This window comes from Netta rufina (genome assembly GCF_964035555.1).
Source record: "Netta rufina genome assembly, chromosome: 19".
Lineage (NCBI taxonomy): Eukaryota > Metazoa > Chordata > Aves > Anseriformes > Anatidae > Netta > Netta rufina.
The window spans coordinates 11,809,237-11,831,315 of NC_140143.1; the positions used below are offsets into that span (position 1 = coordinate 11,809,237).

Below are 22,079 nucleotides of genomic sequence, written 5' to 3' on the forward strand. Positions count from 1 at the left end.
CGACCAGGGTGTGTGAGAGCTTCCAGCTCCAGCAACCTCACACCTCTTGTTCATCATTGAGGATCACAAGGTTCAGCACCCTTACAGGTACTAATAAGAAAAAGCTGGTGTCCAGCACTCTTTGCGCTCCTTTACCACCCATGTTCATCTCCATCAACTGTCCCGGGGCTTCCCCTGCACCTGGAGGGCACAGGACAATCTGGCTTCCAGGACGGTATTTAAGAGCATCCGCCCAGCTATTTTGTTGGCCATGCAAGGTGAGAACTGGGACAGTTCTGTGCTGTTCTCACAGAAAGCCAGCGGCACATGCTGATGTACCCGCATACTCCTACAGCTCCCCGACACAAGCAGGGCCGAAGGGCAGCAGCAAGCAGACAAAGCGAGCATCCCAGCCCTATAGCTGCTCAGGCTGTCTCAGCCCCCAAACCTGCAACTGGGGACAGCTCCAAGGATTCACAGCCTGGCCGGGCTCTCATCCCCCTGCACACAATACCACCAGTGCTCGGGGCTCGCTCTGTTTCTCTGCCAGCAGGCCGGGCAGGGGCTCAGGCTTCAGGCTGCCCTTTGAGAGCAGCAGGGCTGACCCCAGCGTGCTGAAGGGGGAGCTCTCCCGGTACCCTCTGGGACCTTCTTCTTGGTGAGGGTTGCCTAGGTCCCCTTCCAAATTGCACCGCAGGTCTTCAGCACAGGCTGCTTTTTAAGTTATTTTCCCAAGCTGTGGCCCAGTTAATGTGACTTTTGCCACTTCCAGGCTTTGTACCGGCAGCACAAGGTCTCAGGGTGACCTGGGCTCACCTGGGCTGGTTTTGGCTCATTCCCATTGTGGAAGCAATGCAGTGGCTGTCACATACCCTGCAAACAGCCTGTGGCAACAGCCCAACAAAGCTGGGCCACCCCCGGTGCCAAACACCAGCCCCTGCGTTACCATGGGGAGGCTGCAGGAAGCAGCTGTAGCCAGGGCTGATGAGAGGGGAGCAGGCTGTGGTAAGAAAAGGTATAAAAATAGCTACAACTGGACCCAAAATTGAGACAGAACACCCCAGCACCACCATGGTACCGTGCTGGGGCAGTCAGGATGCTGACGGCTCTTCATGCTCACCACTGGTACTGCTAACCCGGGGAAGACCGGCATCAGCCACCCCATGGCAAAAGGGACGCAGGAAGGGGGAGCTCAGCCCCAGGAACGTGGGCAGAGAGTGTGGAGCTCATATTCAACAGCTTTAACTACATTACTAGCAAGATTTTTCTCTATTACTTAAATCACGTGGACTGCTCGTACTGGTATTATTGTAACGGGCATACTAGCTGTTTTATTTTCTTATTAGATTGTTAAAACACAAAGGGGACTCAGAACATGTCCCCAGCTCCACAGAGTGGAGGTGTGCTCCCTTTGGCCATGCCAAGGGTTTGTGTGTGACAGGTACAAAAGGTCACCTCAGCTGCGATCCACAGCTCAGCTGCCTACTGCATAAAGATGCAGTTTTGGTGTGCTGATGCCCTAAGTAACCCATGGGAAGTTTGGCACAGACTATTCCTTTGACCAAAGTCTTCTAAGACTGACCTAAAACCCCCAGTAAAAGGCTCCTTACAAGAAGCGCTCTGTGCAGCCTCAAAAAATTCAAGACCCTTTTCACCTTCTCACAGACCCCCCGTTCTGCTGACAACCGTTCTGTTTTCCTTTAAGTTTGAGCAGAAACTGGGACCAAACCCAGCCACGATCTGCTCCCTATGTAAATGCTGCATCCATCTGGAACAGCTGAGAGGAGAAGCCTGCAAACATGCCATCCAGGTGCACAATCCCATCTTATTGAAGGCAGCCAGAAAAACGGGATCGAACAGCATCTATTGAAGTGTTCCTACCCCGAAATCTCTCTGTAACAGATGGTGTTTACAACACATACCATACGCTACCTGCCACCATCTATAAACAAAACCGTGATACAAAAAAAACACTGTTTGTGTGGACTTACCGAGACCACAGAACTCATCAAATGCCTCAGAACAAAAGCTCCCTGTGCAAATAACGCGTTATCCCGCAAAATCAAAGACAGCCAGTGAGGCAGCCTGCTCTTGGGAACCCAGTCAGTCGGTCAGCATCTTACTACACTGACAGCATCACCAGAATTTCTCAGCACAAGCAGCTCCTTTACTTTTCCATTGCAGCGTCGCTGCAGAGACCCCTCTGGGTCAGGAGTTTGGTCCAGGCAACGTCACGTAGCTGAGCGACTCTTGGTGGGAACAGGGAGCGCTCACACCTCCCAAAGATCCCATAGGGAAAACATGAGCCCTTCGGCAGGCGCTGGACTGCAGGAGGCTCCGTCTGAACGCCTGGAAGCACTTTTGGACCACGGGGGCGAGGGAGCAGGGGCAACCAGGGAGGCAGCAGGGCCTCCACCACCAGAGATCTCCCGAAGCCCGCTGCCGGTGTCCCCGCTGGCCGGAGCGGGGCTCGGACCCGAGGGTGCCTCCAGCCCCGCGACCGCACGGCGGTCCGGTCACCGCCACTCCGCGGGCCCACCGGGGCCGAGGGCCGGGGCCGGGAGGCTCCGCCGAGCTCCGGACCCCCCGGGGGCCCGCGAGGGCAGCGCCGGGCCCCGCCGGCAGCCGCGGGGCCGCCCTCACCTCGTGCAGCAGGGCGGCCAGGTGCTGCAGGGCGTCGGCGGGCAGGTCCCCGCACAGCAGCGAGCCGGGCTCGGGGCGCCGCAGGAAGAAGAGCGCCTTGGGGCGGCCGGCGGCGGGCGGCGCCGGGGGGGGGCCCAGCAGCAGCTGCCCCCCGGGGCCGGGCCAGGCCAGCAGCGCCGGCCCCGCCGCCCCGGCCAGGAAGGCCCGCAGCTCGGCACGGCACAACCCGCGCTCCCAGCGCTCCGCCGGCCCCCGCAGGCCCCGCGCCGCGCAGCGCAGCAGCCACCGGGCGCGGGGGTCCGGGGCCTCCTCCTCGGCGCCCTCCGGGCCCTCCTCGGCGCCCTCCATGCGGCGGCTCCGGGCGATGTTTGCGGGGAGGAGCCGCCGTTGCCCGGGGACGCGGCCGGGCCCCTAGCGGCCGGCCTCGCCCTCCGCGAAACCCTCGCGACTCCCCCGAGGGAAGGAGCCCTCCTCGCCTGGCTCCGGGCGCGTAACAAAAGCAACGAACGAGCCGTGGCAGAGCTCAAAGCAAATGAGGCGTCGAGTAGGTACGCGGTTTATTTCGGCACCGGGCCCACGCGGGGTAGCTCCCAAAGGCATGCACAGCCCAGCGCAGCAGCTTGGCTACATGCAGTGAAGTTACACGCACAGGAAGTTTCCCAGTACGCCTACACGTATTCATAACCTGTCCCCACTTTGTATTAAACTCGGCTCCAAGGAGTCGCTTCCATAAACTCCTCCTATCTGCACTCGTGCAGTACCGTCTGGTGGTGGTTGCCAGGTGCCGTGGGAATGAAGGCTGGTAACTCTTCTTCATCACCACTAGTTGACCCCCTGCCTTTGTACAGGCTCAGCTGCTCCTTGACTCTTGTCCAAACCAAGAGGTTGGTCTCAGCTGTTTTTTGAGACAGGTTCCCCATTTTTGTCAGGAAACATCCTCTGTGAGGGGGGCCCTGAGACTCCTTGTTTCAGTCAATTTTCACAGTAGTAAGCAGAGACACTCAGCAACATCTATTTTTAATGCAATTAAGCAAGCTCCCATTCTTCCATTCCTGGCTTTAATAATAACAATTGTTTTATTTAGAAATCATTAATGTGATTAAGCAAGCCCCCATTCTTCTATCCCTGGCTTCACAAAAGGCTCTGCGCTACTTCTGCGTGAAGCACAAGATCCAGGCAACCAACAGTGATCCTATTCACACCTGTGCAGTAACAAGTGGTTGCTCAGTCCTTGCTCATCACTGATCCCAGCTCCCTGCTGTTCTTCACAGCCAAGCAGGAACTTTTTGTAGTACCCAGCTGCATCAATTACTATGTTTCCTCCTTAGACAAGCGTAATGTTAAAGCACAGCTAATCCACAGTAGATGCATTGCTGTCTGTGTATTTCCTACTGCCTTCAAATGAAGTCATAAGTCTTTTTTGTGTGCTATTATCATTTGCTGAGCACTTGGGGGCCTGGAGCCTTCAAGTTCCTTCTACAGATTCACTTGTTGAAAAAGCTGCGAATGCTGCTCCCCGCCTCCTCCACGGCATGTAATTACAGCAGCAGGAGGAAGTCTGACCCAGAGAAAGCCTCAAAAGTACCCCCCTCTTAACCACAGACCTGTCCTATGTCAGCTTCCTTTGCCAGTTTTCCTGTCCCCTACATCCAGTACTGGATTCAAAAGCTGCCCCCAAGCACTACCCCCTTAAACTGTGAGGAACAAAGCTCTTCAATATAGGGTAAAAGAAGCAGGCATGATTTTTCTAACACAAAAACACAACCACAGCTGGCACAAGGCTCAGCAGGGTGGTATCTGTCTTTACACTTAAGCTGTAATGCAGCAACACTGAAATAAGGTCATTCTCTAGAACAAGTCAGGTAGTTCATAGCTCTCACCAAATCCTCATGAATCCAAGCAAAACACACACAAATGTATGATAGTGAATGGTTTATTCAGACTGTAAATAAAGGTTTTAGCAAACCATTCTGATGGGGGGGGAGGGGGCAGAAATCAATCAAGAAAACCAAACTGAAATGGGAACTCAGCAGCATTCAGATCCTTAAATCAACCTACATCTCTAAAAGCAATTAATCGGGTCCCATTTTACTGTGAAATTTCCTCCTACAGACTAGGTCCTGATATCTAGTTACATTACTCATATATCCAGAGACCTGCCCACCTTATTCTGCAGAACCCACAGCCCTTTGTGGTCTTCTCAGACCTGACCTTTTGAAGCTCCCCAGATTGTAACTGCTGCTGCTACATTACCAATAGTTTCTAGTATAAAACCAAAAAATAAAATAGATTGGACAGAACTCTTGACTGAAAGACTTGGCGTGGACTGCTGAGACCCAGGAACAGGAGCAGCATGGATAGATACTGTTGCCACAAGGACTCCCAGCTGCTTACAGCATGCTTGGTAGCTTCAGCCCATGGAGATCCACTGAGCACACCCAGACGCTGAGGCCCGACCCTTTTCCCGTTGTATCTGCAGGCAGTCCTCGGCACCGCAAACTTCAGAGGCCTGCAGAGGACAGAGTGCCCCTTACAGAGCAGAGAATTCTCAACCTGTTTTCTTTCAGTTCACTGTTTTAAGCTTCTTGTTTGATACTTCCTGAGGGCTCTTGGCTTGTTTCCGTTTCTGGCACTGTGTTTCCTCATTCTCACCACCAGCCAGTTTATCCAAGACTATCGCAGCCTCCTTCAGAAGGCGCTGCTCCCGTTTTTCCTTCCGCTCCTCCATTTCTACTATGTCATCTGCAAACAAAGCCTTCAGAGGTGGGATCAGCTTTGGGATAGTTGGAAAGTCACCAAAACGTACCTGAAATAAATTGGGCACAGGAGCAACTGTTTGAGAATTGCTTTTTTGCTTTCCTCCCCGCCCCTTTTGCCTGTTCAGCTGGCAGGACATTGCCCCTTCCTCTGTACAGCACCCAACACTTGAAGGTCTTCAGTTGCATGTACACTAGGCAGGCAGGTGATCATTTTCAACCCTGCAACAGCTGGGCCACCAATCCCACATACCAAGTTACTTATATTTTCCTCACAGGAAAGGATGTGCGCATAGTACAGCTTTAACTGGCTAGTGAGCTATTTTCACTGTACTGAATGCAGTTGTACAAAAAGCAGCTCTACAAGGTTTAGGTTCCCGGATGTCTTTTGCAGAAAGTCATTAAGACAGCACATGAACTATGAAGGCAGCAGGACTCGAAGTGAAAATACCTTTTCAGCTGGCAGTAGCAAACAGAATAAAGGTGACATGAGGCAAATATCTAGAATGTTAAGAATGGACAAGAGCCATTAGCACCTGTCTTGAAGTGAAACTGCTCACTGTGTGCCACCCATTCTCTCCCATGTCAGGGACACCTCCTGACAGCTGTAAAAGGAGCTGTTTCACAGGAAACTGCTCTCAAAAGGATATAGTGTGTTAATACATCAGTAGAAATGGATAATTTAATTCATGAGCAGCCAGCTCCAAGTAGCACTGAAACCTTTCCCGCAGTATGGATCAAAGCTGTCAACTTACCCTCATATGATCAAATGCAATTCCAACCTTCTCACTGAAGTCTTCACTGAACAGTGGGATCTTGGCATACCTCTGGCTGAAGTGATTGAGCATGATGAACTCTGCATTCATCTTCATCCCAGTCTGAATTGCTTGGGAGGTTGTGCTGCAAAAGGAACAGAAACATGGCACCATGCACATCTGTGACACACGGGCTGGCTAATGCTGCCTCTCCAACAGGCCGCAGCAGGCTGTGTCTTGCATCTAAGGTCACATCTCACCAACAGCAAGCACTAGATATAACACCTGCTGGGCACAAGGTGTCCTGCTCTTGCACACAAGCCCAGGCACCTTTTCCTCTGACAACTTGCACAGGTGACAAGTCTCCCACTTGCAAATGACTCAAGAGTGCAGGAAAGACACAAATTAACTTGAAGCTTAATTGTTAAGTGATTTACAAACTGGGGACAAACTCTCATCACTGGGGTGGCAGCAAGTTCAGCTTACGTACAAGAAGCTGCTCTCAAGGCTCCCCACTTCTGCTAGGGGCAGCACTCGCACCACTAACTGAAAAGCCGTTTGAATTGTGCAGCTAGTTGACAGGGGTAGGTAACCTTCTGACCTGCTGAGCTTAGTCCTCAAATGCAATCAAGCAGAGAGCCTTTCCTTTGGGCCAGTCTATTTCTAGAGTTATTACTGTCCACTTAAAAGCTTTCCTGATTTCTCTTTGGGAATGTTCAGGAAAGCTGTGAGAGTACAACTGCTACAGCTAGCAACATGCCAGTCTTAGTGCTGAAGAGCTCTGCACACACCACAGCCTTGGGCCCTTCACCATCAGATCCGAGGTCTGTGCCCAGCTAAATGCTTTTACCTTCCTCACAGTGCTAAGACTGCAGAACACACCCCACCTGTGTGTTTTCTCTATAGCTTCTTTTTCCATGCCATCTTCCAGTGTTGCTTCATGGATCAGCAGAGTAGCATTTTTCCCTGTGTAAATAATTGTACATTCAATCTTCAGCTGAACACAAACTAGTTCCATTGCCTAAATAAGCCTGTGAAGTCTCATCTTCCACCCCCACCCCCCTTAGCCCTTCACTCGGTTGCAGGCATAGCACTAAGGGCTGGGGGTGCCCACTTCAGCACTTCGGTTACTAAGTTCAAGGCCTTAATCAAATAAATTCTTCAGAGGGTTTTTGTCACCTACCCATTTTTACTAAGGCCATGCAGGGCATTGTGTCACCAGAATAGACTATTTTCCAGCCAGATTTGTGAATCATCGAACATGCAAAAGCATTTTTACAGTGCTGGACTTCACAAGTCTGAAACTAAACAAGAAACAAGCATTACACCTCAGGTCCCCTCTTGCCCCTTGTTGTAGCACCTGGCCTTGTCAGGTCATGAGCTTACCTCAGCCAAGTCATAGATCTCTAACAAAGAGCTGACGAACCCTTTGACTTTAGGTTTGATGTTCTCACAGCCTTTCACAAGAGACTGGGAAGTAACCATTCTGTGAGGGAGGGGAGAAAAGAGAACTAAGGACAGGTACAAAGAAAACCTGATCTCATCTTTGAGCAGCCTATTTCTCACAGAAGTTGTCTTCAGTGCCTTACAAACAAAATACTTCAGTTCACTTATGTGTTCTTGCCTTTGCTTTCACTATCCAGAACCCCAGTAACTTGTTCAAACACTTCTTCCCCACTGCTAAATTCCCTCCCTTTCAGGAATCCTTTTACACTTGTCCAACTCCCCTTTCCTAATCTGCATGCAAGTCTCTTAAGTAGCACAACAGAATAACAAACCCTACCCTCTCCTTTGCAAGTCACGCATCACAATCCTACACAGTGGAAGGAGTCAGAGCAGCCTTCAATGAAGCGATGACATCTCCCCACATACCACACAGAACACTCACTTGATGTCTCTGAGAATTTCTTCACAGTGGTTGTGGTACTCATATAGCCAAGGCATGATCTGTTCTGGTGCTACAAGGAACAGAGGGCTAAAAGCCTGACCAAGGGAGGCCTGGAAAAGCAGAGGCAGAAGGAAAATCAGTACTATGTATACACCAAATCACAGTGAAGAATCGCCTAGGGAAAAGATAGTGCTTTTCCACCAATAAGGGGAAGTTCCCTTCCCCTCACTCCAAAGCAAGTTTAGGAACAGTGAAACAACAGCACAACTTACAAAAGCTCTCCGCCTCTCCATCAGGATGTTCATCAAGCCCTGCAAAGGTAAGAAAACAACAGAAAGCTATAAACGTCTGGTGCATAAGTAGTAACAGTGCTGCAGCAACTCATCCAGGTGCAGTTTTTGGAAAATATACAGTCAGAAATACCTGACTACTGTTTTTCCAGTAACTACACCTAACTCAACTGCTGGAACACTATCACCACCTATGCCACAAGCTGATGACCAGCAGCCCACACAGAACACGTGCCTCTCAGCCTTTCTCAGTGCTATGTCTGCTCCCAAAAGAAAGGTGGAGGGTAGAAAGCCCCCAGCCAGCATCTCAGTCCCAGACTGGTTTCCAGACTGAAGACAGCAGACCAATGAACAGCTTGGCTTCATCAGGCCCAATCTCAAACAGACCAACTGGTCCTTCTGTGACAGTTTATTGCAAAGCACTGAAGGAAGTTGGGTTGGACACTGATTAAAAAAAAAAAAAAAAAAGTGTTTGGATGATCCTGGCAAGTCTACAGGGACCACTAACAGGAAGCAAAAGGGGATTAGAAACAGACATGCAGCAATGGCTGGGGAGCACAGAGGGGAAACTGCAGCCCTTAGGAGCCGGGCAGCCTACAACATTAACTGCAGCTACACACATCCAAATCCCACACAGCAGAGCAGGCCAGCACACAGCCCCTTCTCCTTCCAAGGCATTAAACCTACCGAATGATGATCGGTATGCATGTGAGACACAAACACAGCTGCTATGTTACACAGCTTTTGGTCAACTTGGTCTCCATAGTGGCGACAGAGCTGTCCAAACGTTCCTTCCCCACAGTCCAAGAGCAGGGATTGGGTAGAGCTGGCAAGACAAGCAAAGACATTTGGCAGTCATTGGATGAGTTCTGACCAGCGCCTATTCAGAGTGGGGGAATCTTTTGGGTTGGAGGTCAGAGAGTTCTCAGTGCTCTACCTCTATTGCTACTCCAGTCCTACTAGCCGAGGCTCTAGAAAGACTGCATAACTCATTCTGGTATTGTGTTGATGCTGAACACACTCTTACGGCAGGCAGCAAAATGAATGAAGGTATTAAGTGCTTGTCTTTACAAGTAGCTCTCAAGTCTTCCCCACCTACAGAGAGACAGGTGCCTGAAACAGAAGTCCTACAGACTCCACCATAGGGGCACTCGCCTTGTGTGTCATTGACACTGTTGTCAAAACAGCCCTTGGGCAACACCCTTGAGATACTGAGCCTCCCTGAGCAAAACACATGTGAAATCAGGATTTACCTAATATTTACCAGCGTGGAACTGACATTTCGGATTTTCATTGGAATTGCTGATCCTGTTCCCAAGAATACAATTTCGGGATAAGCATCCATTTTTTCTGCAGAAGACACACAGTAAGAATTTGTAAGCAGGTGTTATCCACATACTGCCTACTCAGACATGGTTCAGATCAACAGCACAGCATCTCCAGAGTCTATATGCCCAGTACATTCCTCTTTGCCTGGCTCAGCCTCTGGCTTTCTCAATGTATCAGAATTTACAAGGGAAGACAGGGCAGGTACTATCAAGAAAGCACAGCAGAACACATAGCTGCATATACCAAGGAAGGTACAGGAAGACTCTGCTCGCTGGAGAACACAGATCTGCTAATTCAAGAGGGACCTAGCTGCTGTTCCACAGTGCCCTAACTTTCTGGATGAGGATTTGGAGTGAGTCAGTGGTGCTGTACCATACCATAAAGCCTCACTACCACCAGTGCAACTGAAATTCAGAGAATGCCTTACAAGGAGCTAGTTCTAGAGGAGGACATCTCCCAAACATATGGGCTTGCACTTTGACTGCTATGACGGCATTCAATGCAAGCAGTCACCACAAATAACACACGAGTGCTACAACTCGAATTGTCCCCAACAGTGCTTAATCCCCAAATCTAGCAGCTTTAGAACAACAGAAACAGAAGACTGCGTAACTCAACAGAAACAATCTGAGTTTGGGCTCAGCCTGAAATCTACACAGCTCCAGCAGGACTTTAGAGCACCTCTCGGGCAGCAGGAAAACTGAACATTCACAGCTCTGCTGGGCTCTAATGCACTGGTTCATCAAGACCTCCTACTTGTCATGACACTTAGCCAAGACAAGTTGCTGATCCTTACCTGGTACAGCAGGCAGGCTCTCTTTGCATTCCTTCACACGAGCCTGGAAGTCAGGGAGATCCAGGGCTTCAGCAACAAATGCATCATGATCACAGACAGTCACCGCATCTCTGAAAGAACAGGCCAGGTATCAGGATGGGGCATGGAATGGAACAACAACAACAAAAGAGCACCTTGCTCTGGAAGTAACTGTACCTTACAACAGCCTTACAACAAAGGGTCAAACGCTCTTTCCAGGTTTCATTTTGAGCAATGGCATATATTCATGAGTATGGCATGGGCCAGAAAGGCTTGGTTAGGCTGAGCCACCCCAGCAATATAATCATCCCACCAAACTGAAGGTGCTCATGTAAAAGCACTATGTTCCCCTGCACTGTCCAGGTCCAGAGGGCTGTCAGACACTAGAGGGCTCTGCAAAGCCCTGCATGGGAAGCGGGGAGACTCCTGGAAGAGCAATCCACAAAATCACACACAGCATGGTTGAGGCTGGCAGGGACCTCGAGATCAACTAGTCCAACACCCTTGCTCAAAAGCAGGGTCACCTAGAGCACGTTGCACAGCATCACAGCCAGGCAGCTTTTAAATATCTCCAGAGCAGGAGACTCCACTGCCTCTCTGGGCAACCTGTTCCAGTGCTCTGTAACCCTCACAGTAAAGATGTTTTCCCCCCCTCATATTCAGATGGAACTTCCTGTGTTTCAGTTTGTGCCCGTTGCTTCTCATCCTATGATTGGGCACCACTGAAAAGAGCCTGGCTCTGCTGTCTTGACACCATCCCTTAAGATACGTATGCACATTGATAAAATCCCCTCTCAGCATTCTCTTCTCCAGACTAAACAGGCCTATCTCTCTCAGCCTTTCCTCATAAAAAATACATTCCATTTTCCTAACCATCTTCACTGGACAAGCTCCAGTACCTCCATGTCTCTCTCATACTGGGGAGCCCTGAACTAGATGCCGTACTCCAAGTGAGGCCTCAACAGGGCTGAGTAGAGAAGAAGGATCACTTCCCTCAACCTGCCGGCAACATTTTTCCTGATGTACCCAAGGATAACAGTAGCCTTCTTGGCCACAAGGACACAGTGCTGGCTCATGGAAAGGGCTTCAGGCACCAGTCAGAAGCTGGGGGGTCTTGTGTCCTCAGTCTGCATTATAGCGTATACAGTACAGCAGGCCTCCAAGTACCTTAAAAACAGAAACTTAAGCTCTTCTTTGTATCTGGGAACTCTTATTCTGCCTGAGAGCCAGAAATTCGAGTCTAGACAGCTGCTGTTCTCTTGTATCATGTCCCTCTGCTCTCAAAAGCCTCATTCAATGGCTTTTCCTATTCATCCACAAAGCAAGCAACAATGTAGGAATCTGCATCTGTTTGACCACCTGCAGCTTTCAGCTGATACCAGGCTTTCTGGGTGTTCAAATGGTAGATTTTTCACCAGGCTTCCTGAACAATCTCTCTCTGCCACCATCTGCTCTGCAGAGCCACAGTTGGGTGCGCAGCACTTAAGATCAAAGCAGAGGACAGAGGCAGGCACATGAGGCTACCAGAGCAAGGGATGAAAACAATCCTCCAGAACCACTGGCCAGGTGATGTTTTCAGCAGTTCACTCATCCACGTCCTCATATACCTTTTCTTAGGCTTTCAGGGACTGGGACAAGAATCTGCAAATGATACCTACATATTGTCTTCCTTCAGCATACAGTAACATTGAAAACATGCCTCAAGCCACCACTCAAAAACTGGGAACCCACAAAGATTCCCACTGACCTCTGCCACTCCTGCTGGGGTCTGAACTGGTATTTCAAAAGGCACTCTCCTCGCACAATGGGCACACTACATACAGCCTCTTCTTCCTACAGAGAGAAGTGACATTAAACACATGCTTCACTCAGGGGAGAGGTACACAGGCAAGCAGGGCCTTGCCTACCTTGCTCTGGTAGGTGGTGAGCAGAGGGAAGATCTCTGGGTGGATGAGGTTCAGCTGGGTTTGGATCTTGTAGCTACGTGGGTTGTGCACTGCAGAGCACTTTTCATTGAGCACCAAGTGCTGAGTTCCAGGTCCAAATCTATAAGACAACGATAAAATATACAAAGTTTTAGCCCTGTGATGCTGATACCCAGCATCTAATCCTACTCTGGGAAGCACACACAACAGTGGCAATGCCCAACAATGACAAAGCCAAGTAGTCAGAAAGCCACGCACCTTTCCAGCCATTGCTGGTAACGGCTGTCCCGAAGCACTGATTCTGGAGTCATGTGAATAACCATGGCCACCTGGTTCTCAGGAAGCCCTTCCTGGTACCTGTAGCACATTCAAATACAGGAAGGATGGCTGAGCACTGATCCTTCATCACCCTGCTATCCCCCACCACTCCAGCCTTGGTACACCCCCCAGAAGAACGCAGACACAGATCTCAAGAGCACAGCCCAGGAGCTTGATGCTCCCTGCCACAGTGGGCCCAAGGCTCCCTTCTGAGGGCTCAAGCCAGTTGTTTGCAGATACCTCCCCTCTTCCACGCAGGGCCTCTGCCCTCTTCCAGAAGCAACAACATAGGCAGAGCCTTTCAGAAGCCTAATGTGCCTCTGCACAAGCCCCACAGAGATGTTTGGTGTAGTCTAAGCATCCAGGCTCACCGCACAGGAAAGCAACATCTGCTCTGCTCCACAGCACTACATCAGTGCAATTTTCCTCATCTGAAGGGCCTGGTAAGACAGGCCTGTCACAGTTACAGAACCCCACAGGTTCTGCACAGACATCTTCCCCCAAACACCTCAGGTCACCCAGCTCTGCTACCTTCGGAAGGTCTCGTTTTCACAGACAGCATCCACAAAGCCCTCGTGAGGACATTCCAGTACAATGAACACTGGGCCAGGATCAGTAGGGGTGCACAGTTCTTCAGGCGAGAGCTGCAAGCAGATACACAAAAACCACACCATGGTCAAGCTGTATAAGCTACCATTCATACACTGTCACATCAGGCTCAGCAGCTGTTCTACCAGCAAGCCCCAGCAGGTTGTCAAGACTCACAGAATCAGCTCTAAGCAGCCTCACTCCACATTTGGCAAACAAGCCAATGCAGTTCTTGTTCCCATTCTGCCCTCCCAATACACAGGTTTGCATTTTGCTGTGTCACGGGAAATCTTAGTTCTGGTCTTAGAACAGGCAATAAGCCATGTCAAGAATGGAATTTTAGCAGCTTCTAGGTTCCCACTGCAGATTCAGATGCTATTAACAGCTTGCTCAAGAATCACAGAATTGAAGGGGTTGGAAGGGACCTCAAGAGATCATCGGGTCCAACCCCCCTGCCAAAGCAGGTTCCTCAGAGCAGGTTGCCCAGGTAGGCGTCCAGATGGGCCTTGAATATCTCCAGAGAAGGAGACTCCACAACCTCCCTGGGCAGCCTGTCCCAGTGCTCTGTCACCCTCAACTGTGAAGAAGTTCTTTCGCATGTTGGTGTGGAACTTCCTGTGCTCTATCTTGTGGCCACTACCCCTTGTCCTGTCCCCACAAACCACTGAAAAGAGGTTGGCCAAATCCCTCTGTCTCCCACACCTCAGGTATTTATACACAATGACGAGATCCCCTCTCAGTCTTGTCTTCTCCAGGCTGAACAGACCCAGTTCTCTCAGCCTTTCCTCACAGGGAAGATGCTCCAGGCCCCGGATCATCTTTGTGGCCCTCCACTGGACTCTTTCCAGGAGATCCCTGTCTTTCTTGTACCGGGGAGCCCAGAACTGGTCACAGGCCAGGTGAGGCCTGACCAGGGCAGAGTAGAGGGGGAGGATCACCTCCCTCACCTGCTGGCCACGCTCCTTTTAATGCACGCCAGGATCCCATTGGCCCTCTTGGCCACCAGGGCACACAGCTGGCTCGTGGTCACCCTGTCATCCATCAGGACCCCCAGGTCCTTGTCCTCAGAGCCCCTCTCCAGCAGGTCATCCCCCAGCCTGTACTGGTACTTCGGGTTGTTCCTTCCCAGGTGCAGGACTCTACACTTGCTCTTGTTAAACCTCATTTGGTTTCTTCCTGCCCATCTCTCCAGCCTGTCCAGGTCTCGCTGAATGGCAGCACAGCCTTCTGGCGTGTCAGCCACTCCTCCCAGCTTTGTGTCATTGGTGTACTTGCTGAGGGCAGACACTATTCCCTCATCAAGGTCGTCGATGAAGATGTTGAACAAGACCGGACCCAGCACCAACCCCTGGGGAACACCGCTAGTCGCAGGTCTCCAGCCAGACTCTGCACTGCTGATCACCACCCTCTGAGCTCGGCCAGTCAGCCAGTTCTCAACCCACCTTACTGTCCACTCCTCTATCCCACACTTTCTCAGCTTTCCTAGCAGGATGTCATTGGAGACAGTAACAAAGAGTATCAAAAAGAAAAGAGGCTCTGCAAAATTCTAATGACAAAGATACGTCAGTCCTATCCCCTAGGTTAGGATCTTCACTTACGGATCACCCATGACATGGACAGGGCAAACTCTGCCTCTCACTTCAAACTAACATCTGAGTAAGACCCTGCACACAGGAACCACTAAAAATCTGTGGTCTAAGAGCTGAAAAAAGAGTAAGGAGGCAACAACAGCTACACAAGCACTCAAACACCAAATTTAAAACATTCAGGGATCAACTCCACTCATTCACTCAAGGAGTCGGCTCTGAGGACTTGCGATGGAGAGGCTCAGAAGCCCTAACAAATTGCAGGCATACATCCATAGCCACAAATGGACTTGTGTCAGAGCTACTTCTCTAATCACACCCCTGCAACAGCCCCAGTGTCACAGGAGCCACTTTCAGCAACAGCTTGGAGCTGAAAACAAGGGCCAGTCACCAGAAGTAGCCACTCAAAGCTCAGAAACAGCAGAAGAACAAACACATGAGCAGAGATGAGAGGGAATAAGCAGAAAACCATCACCCATCCTTGCCTTAAGAACAAGGATTAAAAACCAGACAAACAAAACCCACCCACAACTGGAATTACCCCAATGCCCACTTGTAACCCCAGTCTTTTTCTGGGGTATGCTGTGCCATCCTCCCGCCTTCACTGGAGCCCCAGGACGACACTAAACCATAGCAGAAAACACACATTCGTCTTACCTCCCTGCCTTCGAAAGTGATGCTCTCCCCATTTTTAAGAGCTGTAATTATGGGCAGAATGGCTGGAGTTCCCCTGAAAACAAGGCCACCGAAACTTTTAGCTTGGCACCATCAATATGCCTGGGCTTGCCCCATCCCACTGGCTGGGCTCCTGTACTTACACTGGCAGCCCCATCTCCTGTGCTTTAACTGCTAGAAATTTTCCCTTCCTTGGATGAATCTGAAAAACAACCACAGAAATTATGGGTAACATAAAAAACATTAAACATTGCCTGGAAATAAGATCCATGTTCTTCCAGTTTAGCTGTTTCCCCAGAAGCCAAGGGATTTTTTCATTTTTTCCCCCTTTTCCCTTCAATACCAGATCCTGAGAAACAAAGCCTTCCCCACTGTTAAGACAAGGGAAATCCAGTGTTCTATATGTACACCATTCTGGAGACATGAAACAGCGAGTTTTTAACAAATCATCTTCTAGACAAGAAGGTGGAGTAGTTTTATACAATGTTGCACAGACAGCAGTCTAACTTAGTCCCCAGAAGCTATCACCACACCTTTTGGTTCTCCAGGATCATCTTACTGCTTCTCCCTTCCTGTTTTAGTGATGCAAGTGGGACAGACTTCCCGTAACGTAAGCATCAAACAAGAATGGAACTTGTATACTCTTAGTTGGCTGCTTTTTACAAAGTGCCACTGGAAAAAAAGTTTTCACTGGTTCCTACTCATACTATAGCTCCTCCGACCTTTGCAGAGTAGAACCACAAATACCTTTTGAAGCCCTGCATGGAAATACTACTGCCAAGTACATCTATTTAGCAAGATAAAATATTGATCACGAGATCTCTGTGGTCAAGCATACTTTACAAAGGAAAGCCATCACCAGATCAGGATGCCTGCTGGCACGTTTCTGTTCATCACCTGCAAAAGAAAGCAAAACTACTAAGTATCTTCAATGACTGCCACTTCCCTTAAAGCTAAGATGATTTTATTTTTTTTGCTGTAGCAATAACAGAAGCAACATCATCCAGCCAACTTGCAGCTATCAGCAAAGTGTTCCAAGCACCTAAGGCCAGAGAACCCACAGCCTTCAGGTACAAAATTAAAATAAATAAAACACAAGTTTGAAAATTTATCAATCCCAATATCCACTCATAATTATATTGCAAAGGCTGGAGCACCCACTCCAGCCAGGAGTAAATCACTACACTGTCTAAGCACACCCCAGGTAGGAATCATGCCCTATTTCTAGGCCTTAATAGTTCTGCATCAAGTTCCAAATTACCAGAACTCAATTTGCTCATTGTAATTCTGCAGCTAAACTCCTCTACAGACCTCACTGCCACAAGACAAACAGCTTGGAGGACATATGACTGTTCTTAATTTGCTTTTATTTCAAGAAAGTTAAGAGTTTCCCATTGTTTTCACCTGTTTCCTTTGGGCTTTCTCTTCCTTTGCCCTCATCCAAGCTTGGATGTGCAGCTCTTGGAGATCCAGGCTCTGTGTCACCTTTTGGACCATTTTCACCTTGTGCTGATAATCCCGGACTCTGAGGAAACATACTTTCAGCATCTAGTGGTTTTCCTGTCCCAGATTGAAGAAAACAAGACAAATCACTCAAACAAATGAGACAAATAGGAAAAGCATGGACAGTATTTCCTCTTCCATGACATTCATGTTCAAACTGTACCAGAAGACAGTTTGACTGTCTCCCCCCAGTTTGACTTGCTCTTGCATGCACCAGCCTCTTAAACATCTGACAGCACCTGAAATCCTTCAGGTTCTCTCAAAACAGCTAGACTCTGTCAAAGTTATGTCTGTGCCCTAAGTATTGTAGCTTTCAGTAGTGAGAAAACTCAGCTGGCTAATAAAGCCAGATTCAGTCATGTTTCACATGCCATTCTTTACCCACAACAAAAGGAACAAAGGCTGACTCAGCACGTCTTCTTTCTTTGAAAGAGATCCTTCTGCTGAGGACATGTAAATTCATAAGCCTCTCCTTACTCAAGCTTGCTATTTGAATCACCTTAAGTACAATTACTGAACAAGTGCTTTTCCTGTCTGCCTACAGCATCACATGCTCACCTATAAGAGGTATTTGGTGGACTGTCATCGTCTCATCCTTATATTCCAGCTCTGTGTGCAACTGCATAGCTGGAAAGAGATCAGAAACAGTCACTGAGAAGTTCAAAAGAACATATTCATGCTCTACAAGAATATCAGAAAAGCATATTTTCCTCTGTTAAATAAAACCTGCTGAATCTCTCCCTTTCCTTTCCCCACCCCACTGCAAAGATCAAAGAATAATTAAAGATCTTAACAGTCCACTGACCACATTAACAGTCCTTAACACCATGGTAAACAAGCTCACTGGCAGACCCTGGGAGCAAACTGCCTTAACACTGCTTTAAACCTGAGTTCCATGAGCTAGTCTGGCAGACTGGCAGCTGCCTGCCAGAACCAGAGTTAGAAACACTTTTTTCTTCCAAGCAGTTCCTGGGATGGGTTTGGACACTGCATCAGATCAAAACTATTTAAAGCCATCTTTGAATGAATGTAACTAGAGTCTTCATTCTGAAGTTGTTAACATTCAATGCAACTTTAGCTACAGCTGAAACAAAAAGTTACAAGCTTACGTTAGCTGCGCTCCCATGATGTACCTACCCAAATCCATTCTTTTAAGGGGTCCAGGAAAGAGCCGAATTGCTTTCAAGTAGTTTTGCTGGAAAAGAGACAGCGAGTCAGGAGGCCACCCCTCAGCAGTGCAAACTACAAGTACCACTTTCAGAAGTTAAAACTTACTTTCATGAAGCCAACGGATCAACACCCCTCAAGAGAAAACTGGCAGCATGCAGCCAGCCAGAAAGCACTGGGCAGGTGTCCCACCTCCAGTGGGCATCACCAGTTCAGATAAAGAAAAATGAAGACCCATTCCTCCCATCCCTTGAATCACCATTCCCTCCCACTAAATATTGAGAAGAAATTAAATAAGGAGGAAGACTGGAAAATTTCTGCTTAAGGCAATCATTACCAGCTTAATACCATGGCTTGGCTGGCTATCAGATACCAACTTCCTATCAAAAGAGGACGTGGGGAGGAAGAGCAGTCAGGAGAACAAAGGATGCTCTTTTTTGTTCCTGAAATTTTCCAGGATACTAGCTGACAAGACAACTTTAGAAGAAGCCTGATGCTGTCTCGAGCGTAACTGAAGAGATTTGTTTTTTAAACCTTCCCAGCAGAGCCTTCAGACTGGCACTAAATCAGGCCGGCACCTTATACCTCTAAGATGATTCACCGATACCTCTAAGATGATTCAATGCCTTGACACCAGCTCTCCCAGTTGCAAAGTAAGCATCAACACGTGAAGGCTTTTCTCCCCTTTCTGCAAGCTTCCACTACTTACCAGCTTTGGTGGCCCTAGGAAAACACATCTTTGAAGCCCCATAGCCTTTAATGTGAGAATCATACCTAAAACACAGCAAAGAAACAGCTTTATCACAGACCCACTGACAGATCGTACCAGAAAGCTCCCTCTTGCTGCCAAGGAGCACTGGGCATCTTGTGAAGACCAGGCCCGAACCTGGATCCAAGCTCAATTCTGCCACAGCCTTGTGGAAGTTTCAATGAGTCACGTATCTCTGCAGACACAGACGATACCTACAAATCTTGAAAATACCCACGGATCTCGATAGCCATAACATCAGACAAGTTACCTGGGGAGCCCCTTAGCCTCCTACTTTTTTGGGGAGATTCCCAGCATCGTAGTGAACAAAATCCTAGACGATCTGCTCTAACCTCAGCCTCCTTTGAGAACAAGCACGGAGCAGAACCCTTCCACCATAAATCGGCCCGACTCGCGAAGGTCTCCGGGCTGGGCTGGCAGCGCCTGCTCACCGCAGCCCCTCGGGCCGGCAACCCCGTGCGCTGGGCAGGCGGCGCCTCTCCCAGCGGGCGCCCCGCGCTCTGACCCCGCCGCAGGCGAAGGCGCCGCCGCCGGCCCCAGCCGTGCCCCCTCCCCCCCGGAGCCCCCCCGCCGCTCACCCGGCAGCCCGCCGACGTTGGCCCACGCCAGCCTGCTGAGGAAGACGCAGTCCAGGTGCGAGATCTTCAGCCTGCCGACACAGCGGGCGCTCAGCGGGGCCCGGCGCCGCCCGGCCCGGCCCGGCCCCGCACCCGCCGCGCCGCTCACCTGTGCTCCTGCATGGCCCGCTGCGCGCCCTCGCCGCAGTTGAAGAGGTACCTGCGGGGAGGCCGCCGTCAGCGCCGGCCGCCGCGCCCCCGCCCCGCCCCCGGCCCCGGCCCCGGCGCCGCGCTCACCGGTTGAACTCGGAGAAGACGAACACGGAGGCCCCCGCGTCGCGGCCGCCCGCGGCCACCACCTGCGCGTACACCGTGCTGGGCCCCCCCAGCGCCGCGCCCGCGCCGCGCCGCCGCTCGCGGGCCCACACGTGCCGCGGGACGCCCCGGGGCCGCCGCGAGCCGCACCCCGGCCCCGGCCCCGGCCCCGGCCCCGGCCCCTCGGCCATGGCCCTGCCCGCGCCCCCCCGCCCCGCCAGGCCGGGCCGCAGCACCCGCGCCAGCCTCCACATGCGCCGCGTCCCGCCCCGCCCCCGCCCCCGCCGCGTGACGAGGGAGAGCCAATGGGAAGGGAACGGCGGCCCCGAGGGACTCGCCGGAGAGCGGCCGCTGTCACGTGACGGGGGCTCGCCAATGGGAATCGCCCCGCCTGGGGTTGCGCTGAGGGGCGGGGCCCAGCGGGTGCTCGCGAGCGCCCTGCGACGCGCCCCCAGCAACGCCACGCGCCCCCCCCGCACCCCCCCTGCCCCCCCCCTGCCGCTTGAGCCGGGCCGAGCCCCGCGGGCGGGGGCGTCCCAGTGGGGGCGGGCGGGGGGCTGGGCCCGGGCCCTGTCCCCAGCGTGTCCGAGGCCCCGCTCAGGAGGTCCCGAGCAGCCCGGTGCGAGCAGGAGGCGCCTCGCCGTTTCCCTGCTTTTCACCAGCTCCTCTTCCCTACGAGCCTGGTTCGGGCCTGTTCACAAGCACGAGCTGATCCAGGCCGCAGCTTTGTTTATCTCCGAGCTCTCTGAACCCGCTCAGAGCTCTCTGGGGCTTTCCCTTTCCGTTTGCTTCAAAAAGAACCAATAAATTTTACTGTAACCAGAGTACCCCAACATAAGCGACCCGAACCATCAATATGCCTTTTCTTCCTTACTTCCAGAGGTGACCCTTATCTTTCTCAGCCCGTTGCTTTCCAAACACTCTCCCTTTATTCTCAGTGCCAATGCTCTTCCCTTTCTTCTCCAGAGATCCAAGCAAGCAGTCTGAGCGGGGACCTGCCCACGAGCTCAAATCTCCAGCCCCGCTGTGGCTGTTTACAGATGTTCTGTCAGTCTTTGTTCAAATCCATAACCCCTTTCCATCTCTCCAGACTCCCATCTCTTCACACAATAGCTCAAATCAGCAAATCAGCATGTTTTTTTTTTTTTTTTTTTTTTTTTTCCTGCACTTCTGGATGAAATAAAGGGATTGTTCCTCCGAATGGCAAGCCCTGTGTTCATGCACATTTTCCATATTACAGTCCTGCAGCCTAAAGCTCACTCACAGCATTTGGCTCTGCTCCGTGAAGCCACACAGGAAGAGAAATCAGTTTAGGTCTTAAATTGTTTCCCAAACTCAAATGCAGTTGGAGTTTCCTAAAGGTGTGTTTACTGGATCTGTGCATTCCTGCCCCTTCTTCCCTTTCTCAATGATTTTCTGCTCAGGTGAATAATTAGGAAGTATGAAAACAACTGCCTTTTTTTTTTTTTTTTTAACACCTCTGGGAGCACAAAAACTTTCTTAGGGCTCTGACCAGCTGGCATGGGATTTCCAGCCAAAATTTCTTTAGTTGTTAAGTTAATGCTGGTTGTATGGTATTTTTAGTCAAATATTTCCTGGCAATTTTGTTTAACCTTGCTGATTTGATTTTATGTGCACAGTCTAGTGTTTAGAGCTGTGATTCCAGCAAATTCTGGAAAGTAACAAAACTACTTGCAACATCTCAACAGTCTTGTGAGGATTTCACATGAAGTAATTTAAAAACTCTGATTCTGAATAGGTATTAGTGACAGCACAGTACTGTCCTTTGCAATTTCAGCTGTAACGTTCTCATGGCAGCTCACATTCTGGGAAGAAATTTCAGACTGGTTCAGAGTTCAGAAGGAGACGTATTCTCATTTACAGTTGTGCTCCTTGTTTTGGGTGAGTGTCCTAGTCCTACAGATTTTCTGGCAGAGAAGTAGGGACATCCCAGGGCTTAGCTCCTGCAGTACTTATAAAATGAATGGCTCGTGCATTTTGCCAACTTAAATGTCATGATTCACATTTCCTTGGAAAGCTATCTTTGGAATTATAGGCAGGGTGCTTGGTAAAGCTGGGGAAGATCTTGGGTTCAAATATGGGGCATGACCTTGTGTATGTTGGGAATAGTTTTAAATCCTGGATGTTAAAGCTATCCCTTTCTTCTCAGGGTAATCTGGAACAACAGCCATGATCCATCAGTGCACGTTTTGGGTGCACAG

The 22,079-nt window shown here is 50.3% G+C and overlaps 2 protein-coding genes across 2 annotated transcripts in view; both read right to left on the bottom strand.

The window, feature by feature from the left end:
• The window catches only part of DNAH9 (dynein axonemal heavy chain 9), a gene marked incomplete at both ends in the record, with an annotated part of 197,253 nt that extends 194,283 nt beyond the window's left edge, over positions 1-2,970 (bottom strand). Inside the window, one exon of the mRNA XM_084298353.1 lies at positions 2,623-2,970. Coding sequence (XP_084154479.1) covers positions 2,623-2,970 — 348 coding nt within the window. The remainder of the gene's footprint in view (positions 1-2,622) is intronic.
• A 1,569-nt stretch (positions 2,971-4,539) lies between these two features.
• ELAC2 (elaC ribonuclease Z 2) lies at positions 4,540-20,111 on the bottom strand (the record flags this gene model as incomplete). The annotated part of the gene is made up of 24 exons (XM_084298570.1): positions 4,540-5,428; positions 6,134-6,278; positions 7,021-7,099; positions 7,317-7,437; positions 7,520-7,619; positions 8,022-8,131; positions 8,294-8,332; positions 8,999-9,137; positions 9,565-9,661; positions 10,437-10,546; positions 12,202-12,287; positions 12,362-12,500; positions 12,638-12,736; positions 13,229-13,341; positions 15,529-15,601; positions 15,690-15,748; positions 16,385-16,443; positions 16,951-17,106; positions 17,608-17,676; positions 18,187-18,244; positions 18,926-18,990; positions 19,564-19,634; positions 19,712-19,762; positions 19,840-20,111. The coding sequence occupies 24 exons, from the start codon at positions 20,109-20,111 to the stop codon at positions 5,186-5,188; spliced, it is 2,553 nt and encodes an 850-aa protein (XP_084154696.1). The 3' UTR covers positions 4,540-5,185.
• Between the last annotated feature and the right edge of the window lie 1,968 nt (positions 20,112-22,079).